This window comes from Gekko japonicus, unplaced genomic scaffold (genome assembly GCF_001447785.1).
Source record: "Gekko japonicus isolate JY-2015 unplaced genomic scaffold, Gekko_japonicus_V1.1 scaffold421, whole genome shotgun sequence".
Classification (NCBI taxonomy): domain Eukaryota; kingdom Metazoa; phylum Chordata; class Lepidosauria; order Squamata; family Gekkonidae; genus Gekko; species Gekko japonicus.
In genome coordinates this window covers 644,658-652,635 of record NW_015164195.1, presented here as the reverse complement: position 1 = coordinate 652,635, position 7,978 = coordinate 644,658, and the positions used below count along the sequence as shown (strand labels likewise).

The window sequence follows — 7,978 nt, the reverse complement described above, 5'->3', positions numbered from 1 at the left end:
AACAAGAAGTCATTTGAAGAGAAACTCAAATAATTTTTAAAAATGAACTGAACAACTGACTCCCCCTTAGGAAAATTTGCCCTGCATCCATGAATTTACCCCTACTAGTTATTCGGGTTTTGGTTCCCCCTTGACCATTGCTCGGAAAATGGCATTTTTACCTTGCAAAAGAAACAAGAAGTCATTTGTAGAGAAACTCAAATAATTTTTTAAAAATGAACTGAACAACAGACTCCCCCTTAGGAAAATTTGCCCTTCATCCATGAATTTACCCCTACTAGTTAATAAGAAATTAAATGTTAGAAAAAGCACAGATCATCTTACAAGAGACTATACTACTGTGTGTAGTACATACTGTCTGCTTCTGTAAGCATGATCCTACTATGTAATTTCTGCATCATTTAACATGTTATTTCAGCTCTGTTTTCAGACTTCTGCTTGTTTTCTGCTTTTGAAGTCCAGACCGTATTGCTTGGTTTATTGGATGTCCCATCATATTCTGTATTTGACTGACACTGGGTAATCCAGTTTGAGTCTCAGTGAGAAAGGCAGCAGTAAAAAGTAAAAACAGCAGCAGGTTTTATTTTGATCACTAGATTGTAAGGTGATAACCGCCCTCCCTCCCAATTAGCTGTTAGGGGCACAGATAGGGCACAGTGTGGCTCATGATATGTGTGGGCTGTTGCCCCAGAGGTGATAGAATATATTATTTGCTGGTACACTGAGTCTTTTGGCTGGGCCATAAATGACTTTTCAAATTAGATTTGTTAAAATATGTACTATTGTCTCAGAGCAGAAAAAAACGAAGGGGGATAATAGTTTATCACGGATTCTTACCTTCCTGTAAAGTTAAGGTAATTGGCTTCCGTTCAAAGTCAGGGGTACTGCACCCTTTAGGAATATCCTCAACAAATTGTGTGATTGTTACCCCAGGAACAGAAGACTTCTTCACAGATTTAACTGGAAGGGAATAAGTATTGATCAGGAAAAAGAACATCTATTCAGAAGTGGATGACAGCTCAAATTTCATTGTCTCTAAACTGCCAGTTTCTCAAATTCTTAGGTTTTAAAGACTAAAGTGACTGCAGAATTGTTCTCCTCTGATCTTCAGAGTCTCCAGGTCAGTCAGATCTAGCCACAGTGATCCATGCCTTAGTTACATCTAGACTGGACTATTGCAATGCACTACGCTTGAAGACTGTTCAGAAACTACAGCTAGTGCAGAATGCTGCCGCTAGACTGCAGGTCAGAGACAGCTATCGGGCTACTGATCTGCTCCTGAGCCCAATTCAAGGTGTTGGCTTAGGTCTGGGGTGTCTTCTCCTCTAAGTTACTAGCCAGGAATTAAGCCCAAAGGGAGATGCTCTCCTAACTGTCCCACCAATGGGCAATAGTATATACTTAGGGCCCAGTATTTTCACCCATATCACTTCTGTTGGGGAGTTAATTCCCTGATGTTTTCTAACTTATTTGACTATATGCCATCTTTGATGCACAACACAACGCCAACAACAATACATTCCTCCCTGTTCTGCCTATAGAGCTTATACCCAGGAATGACTGTATCCCATAGATTTTTCCCATTCCACCATGTTGCTGAGATACCTACTATATTTAAATTTTCACTACATACTATATTTAAATTGCCGAGCACTGCAGCTCCCCCATCTTGGCTTGGAAACTTTGAGCATTGGCGTACAGACACCAACAATGTGGTTTGCTCTCCAGTAACCCTTGCCTCCCTCAGCCCCTTAGCTACCACACATGGCCCTCAATCACCATTGTGCCCTCACTCTCAAGTTCTGTTATGCTCCTATCAATATTATCCTGAGTGTTTACACAATCATCCCATTGGACTGACTTGTCCTGAACTGAAGGCTCACCAGCTTCTGTTGGCTTTCCCCCTGGGATTAGTTTAAAAGCTGCTTTGCCACCTTGTTGATATTAATCACCAGCAACCTAGTTCCCTTTTGGCTCAATAGTGGTTTTTATTATACTCTATGTAATGCTTGTGGCTGCTGGATGACCTTGGGCAAGCCATAGTTCTTTCAGAGCTCTTCTTGAAAGAGCAGTTCTCGAAAGAGCTCTCTCAGCCCCATCTATCTCACAGGGTGTCTGTTGTGGGGAGAGGAAGGCAAAGGGGTTTGTAAGCCACTCTGAGACTCCAAGTGAAGGGTGGGGTATAAATCCAATCTCTTTTCTTCTCTTCTTCTTTATTAATATTGTAAGCTACCTTGAGTTCCGCAAGGGAGATAGGTGGCTAATAAATGTTTTAAGTAAAATAAAAATCCAGTCCACTGATCCTTGTAGGCAAAAATGTAAACAGGTGGCTGCATTCAGGTTACAGATATGCATTAAGTGAACATTCACTTTGCAAGCAATGAAAAATAGCTCTCCACCCCTCCTTCATAGCTGCTGTAACCACTTACGTTTCCTTCGTTTTAGAGTGACCAGGACAGATTCTCTCTTTGTCTTCCATGTGAAGGAGGAGACAGCCCATTCACATGTGCACATTCGGACAAGTTGTTTTGAATCAACAGATGAAATTCAAACCTAGCTCTTTCCACAGCCATTTCAGTCTAGTCTGCCTGATTCCTTACCTCCCCAAGCAACCTGCATCTATGCCCCTTGCCTTCCGCATACCAGTCCCACAACTGGCACACATCCTTCTCCACCTCTAAGACTTGAGATGTTTTTTTCTTAGCTAAACCACCCTTCTACTTTCTGCATTGTAGCGGCTCTGATTGTTAAAATTCTACATCTGTGCTACAAGCACTGGGACCATTCATGAAAATTCCATGGCAACAAGGAGATTCACTAGTAGCTGGAGGCTAGTGTGTAGGTTACTTTTTGGCTGATTTTTTGTGCATATCATACCAGTGGTGTACCTGACAGGAACTCACAGGGCAGAGGAAATGCCCCCACCCTCCCTGACCCTTCTAAGAAGAACTGTTTCCAGTTATGATCCAGCCACTTCACATTATCCAACTTCTCCATGGTGTTTATGTGGAGATTTGGAGTTTGAACAGAGTTTTAGGCATTGAGGGAAGCTTGAAAAAGGGGTCCGGTAAGCCTTCAAAGCATCAGAAACCAATCATGCAATACAAGGAGTTTCCCATGAAAAGGAAGCATAGTATCAGTGTCCAGTTCAATTTCTTGGCATCCTTACTTTACAGTTTTCTTCAGTGAATGCTTACTGGGGAGAAACCCTGTTTGAATCAGTGATGCATTCGACAGGGCTGTAATTCTTAAGTGTAGATAGGCTTTGGGTAGAGATGCCAGCCTCCAGGTGGGATAGTGGTCCAAGGTCTCCCACTGGACTGAGGAGTGCTTGAAAACACAGGCTCAGGTTGTTCCCCGCCTGCCTGTTGCGAGCAATACACTGTTTGGCTGCATGGTCTTGCACAGTGCACACTGTACTTCTTCCTCATAGGCCTGTGGCAAGGAAGGCGTGAGGTGCTAGGGTTGCTCCCACCAGTCGGCAGGCAAGGCTCAGTCCAAGGACAGTCCCAGCAGCCCAGCTGGCCTGCTAAATCTGTCCAGCTCAAAGTTTGCAGAAATCAAGACAAGTGGATATTTGAACATAGATTTCCCAGGTGTCCCCCAACATGCTAATTATTGCCCCAAACTCGTTGTCTTAGTAGTTAATACTCACCTGCAAGATGAACTCATTTGTTGCTGGACTGATATTTATTTGGTATTTTTGGGGATCATCAATGTCCTTATTGTTGCGTTTCCAGACCACGTCGGGTTTTGGTTCCCCCTTGACCATTGCTCGGAAAATGGCATTTTTACCTTGCAAAAGAAACAAGAAGTCATTTGTAGAGAAACTCAAATAATTTTTTAAAAATGAACTGAACAACAGACTCCCCCTTAGGAAAATTTGCCCTTCATCCATGAATTTACCCCTACTAGTTAATAAGAAATTAAATGTTAGAAAAAGCACAGATCATCTTACAAGAGACTATACTACTGTGTGTAGTACATACTGTCTGCTTCTGTAAGCATGATCCTACTATGTAATTTCTGCATCATTTAACATGTTATTTCAGCTCTGTTTTCAGACTTCTGCTTGTTTTCTGCATCTTAAGTCCAGACCGTATTGCTTGGTTTATTGGATGTCCCATCATATTCTGTATTTGACTGACACTGGGTAATCCAGTTTGAGTCTCAGTGAGAAAGGCAGCAGTAAAAAGTAAAAACAGCAGCAGGTTTTATTTTGTTCACTAGATTGTAAGGTGATACCGCCCTCCCTCCCAATTAGCTGTTAGGGGCACAGATAGGGCACAGTGTGGCTCATGATATGTGTGGGCTGTTGCCCCAGAGGTGATAGAATATATTATTTGCTGGTACACTGAGTCTTTTGGCTGGGCCATAAATGACTTTTCAAATTAGATTTGTTAAAATATGTACTATTGTCTCAGAGCAGAAAAAAACGAAGGGGGATAATAGTTTATCACGGATTCTTACCTTCCTGTAAAGTTAAGGTAATTGGCTTCCGTTCAAAGTCAGGGGTACTGCACCCTTTAGGAATATCCTCAACAAATTGTGTGATTGTTACCCCAGGAACAGAAGACTTCTTCACAGATTTAACTGGAAGGGAATAAGTATTGATCAGGAAAAAGAACATCTATTCAGAAGTGGATGACAGCTCAAATTTCATTGTCTCTAAACTGCCAGTTTCTCAAATTCTTAGGTTTTAAAGACTAAAGTGACTGCAGAATTGTTCTCCTCTGATCTTCAGAGTCTCCAGGTCAGTCAGATCTAGCCACAGTGATCCATGCCTTAGTTACATCTAGACTGGACTATTGCAATGCACTACGCTTGAAGACTGTTCAGAAACTACAGCTAGTGCAGAATGCTGCCGCTAGACTGCAGGTCAGAGACAGCTATCGGGCTACTGATCTGCTCCTGAGCCCAATTCAAGGTGTTGGCTTAGGTCTGGGGTGTCTTCTCCTCTAAGTTACTAGCCAGGAATTAAGCCCAAAGGGAGATGCTCTCCTAACTGTCCCACCAATTAAAGACCCTTTTTTAATGGGTGCATGAGAGAGGGCTTTTTCTGTGGCAGCCTCACAATTGTGGAACAAACTCCCCAGATCCTGTCAATCTTCAGGAGGCAGTCGATAAAAGTTTTATTTAGGACTGCATTTTGATGGATTTAGCTTGTATTATTGGCAGTCATAACTAGATTTTTTTAGCTGTGACTTTTATGGGTTTTATAATAAGAACACAAGAAGATCCCTCCTGGATCAGACCATCTAGTCCAGCATCCGGTCTCACACAGTGGCCAACCAGTTCCTCTGGATGACCAACAACAGGGCATAGTGGCCGAGGCTTTCCCCTGATGCTGCCTCCTGGCTCTGGGATTCAGAGGATTAGTTCCTCAGAATATGGAGATTCCCCTCAGCCACCATAGCTAGTAGCCATTGATCGACATCCTATGAACCTGTATAATCTATACAATCCCTTTTTAAAGCTGTTCCTTGTTGTGGCCATCACCACATCTTCTGACAGCGAATTCCACATTTTAATCACTCTCTGTGTAAAGTACTACATCCTTTTGTCCATCCTGAACCTGCTGCCCATCAGCTTCATCGGATGCCCTCATGTTCTAGTATTTTGGGAGAGGGAGAAAAAGTTCTCTTTGTCAACTCTACCCCATGCATAATTTTATAAACCTCTATCATATCCCCCCTTAGTCATCTCTTTTCTAAACTGAAAAGTTCAAGACACTTCAGCCTTTCTTCATACGGAAGGTGCTCCAAGCCTCTAAACATCTTGGTTGCCCTCCTCTGTACTTTTTCCAGCTCTGCAATGTCTTCTTCGAGATATGGTGACCAGAACTGTACACAGTATTCCAAATGAGGCCACATAATACAGGGGCATTACAATATTGGCTGTTTTATTCTCAATCCCTTTCCTAATAATCCCTAACACATGCCCTTTTCACCACTGCAGCACACTGGGTTGACACTTTCATTGAGCTATCCGCTATGACCCCAAGATTTTTTCCCTCTCAGTCTTAGAAAGGTCAGACCCTATTTGCCTGTACTTGAAGGTGGGGTTTTTTCGTCCCAATATGCATCAGTTTACACTTACCAACATTGAACATCATTTGCCACATTGTTACTCACTCAGTTTGTGGAGGTCCTCTTGGAGCTCTTCACAGTCAGCCTTGGTTTCCACCATCCTGAATAACTGTGTGTCATCTGCAAATTTGGCCACTACACTTACTCACCCCTAGTTCCAGATCATTGCTCAATAAATTAAATAGTACCTGCCTTGATACTGATCCTTTTGGGCCCCACTGCTTACTTCCCTCCATTGTGAGAACTGTCAGTCAATTCTTTCTCTTTGCTTCCTGTCATTTAACCAGTTTTTAATCCATAAGAGAACCCGTCCTCTTATCCTATGACTGCTAAGTTTACTCAGGAGTCTGTGGTGAGGTACCTTGTCAAAAACCTGTTGAAAGTCTGAGTATATAATGTCTACCAGGTCACCGTTGTCTACATGCTTGTTCACATTCTCAAAGGTTGGTGAGGCAGGATTTTGCCTCAGCAGGCTTTGTCCCTCTATGTGCCTAACAATTCTATCTTTGATTACAGTTGCTACTAATTTGCCTGGGACAGACGTTAGGTTGACTGGCCTGTAATTTCCTGATCCCCCTCTGGATCTCTTTTTTAAAAATTAGTGTCACATTTGCTACTCTCATGTCTTCTGGTACAGCGGCTGAATTTAGTGAAAGGTTACATATACGGGTTAGTAGTTCAACGATCTCACACCTGAGTTCCTTAAGAACTCATGGCTGTATGCCATCAGGACCTGGAGACTTATCGGTTTTTAATTTCCCCAGTAGGTCTAGAACTTCATCTCTGGTCATCCCAGTTTGGCTCAGTTCTTCAAATTTCCTTCCTGAAAATAGAGGCTGTAGCATGGGTACATGCCTCACACTTGCAACAGTGAATACAGAAGAAAAAAGGTCATTGAGCTTCTCTGCCATCTCCTCATCTTCCCTTGATTCCTTTGTCATCCAAAGGCCCCACTGCTCTGGATATATTTTTTAAAAGTATTGTTTGTCTTGATGCTTTTAGCAACCTGCTCCTCAAGATCTCTTTTTGCATGCCTAATGATTGATTTACATTTCTTTTGCCACAGCCTGTGGTCCCTCCTCTTCCAATTCATTGGGGCAGACCTTCCACTTTTTAAAAGAAGCCTCTTTACTTTTTATAGCGTTGATATTAATCACCAGCAACCTAGTTCCCTTTTGGCTCAATAGTGGTTTTTATTATTTTACTCTATGTAATGCTTGTGGCTGCTGGATGACCTTGGGCAAGCCATAGTTCTTTCAGAGCTCTTCTTGAAAGAGCAGTTCTCGAAAGAGCTCTCTCAGCCCCATGTATCTCACAGGGTGTCTGTTGTGGGGAGAGGAAGGCAAAGGAGTTTGTAAGCCACTCTGAGACTCCAAGTGAAGGGTGGGGTATAAATCCAATCTCTTCTCTTCTCTTCTTATTCTTTATTAATATTGTAAGCTACCTTGAGTTCCGCAAGGGAGATAGGTGGCTAATAAATGTTTTAAGTAAAATAAAAATCCAGTCCACTGATCCTTGTAGGCAAAAATGTAAACAGGTGGCTGCATTCAGGTTACAGATATGCATTAAGTGACCATTCACTTTCCAAGCAATGAAAAATCGCTCCCCACTCCTCCTTCATAGCTGCTGCAACCACTTTCATTTCCTTCGTTTTAGAGTGACCAGGGCAGATTCTCTCTTTGTCTTCCATGTGAAGGAGGAGACAGCCCATTCACATGTGCACATTTGGACAAGTTGTTTTGAATCAACAGATACCTAGCTCTTTCCACAGCCATTTCCGTCTAGTCTGTCTGATTCCTTACCTCCCCAAGCAACCTGCATCTATGCCCCTTGCCTTCCGCATACCAGTCCCACAACTGGCACACATCTTTCTCTACCTCTAAGACTTG

General features: G+C 42.6%; 1 protein-coding gene across 1 annotated transcript in view; it reads right to left on the bottom strand.

Annotated features, from left to right (window-relative positions):
• Window positions 1-7,978, bottom strand: part of IGFN1 (immunoglobulin-like and fibronectin type III domain containing 1) — a 63,088-nt gene that overhangs the window by 37,797 nt on the left and 17,313 nt on the right. The window contains exons 3-5 of the mRNA XM_015408308.1: window positions 4,471-4,593; window positions 3,656-3,795; window positions 838-997 (exon numbers count right to left, since the gene is read on the bottom strand). Coding sequence (XP_015263794.1) covers window positions 838-997; window positions 3,656-3,795; window positions 4,471-4,593 — 423 coding nt within the window. The remainder of the gene's footprint in view (window positions 1-837; window positions 998-3,655; window positions 3,796-4,470; window positions 4,594-7,978) is intronic.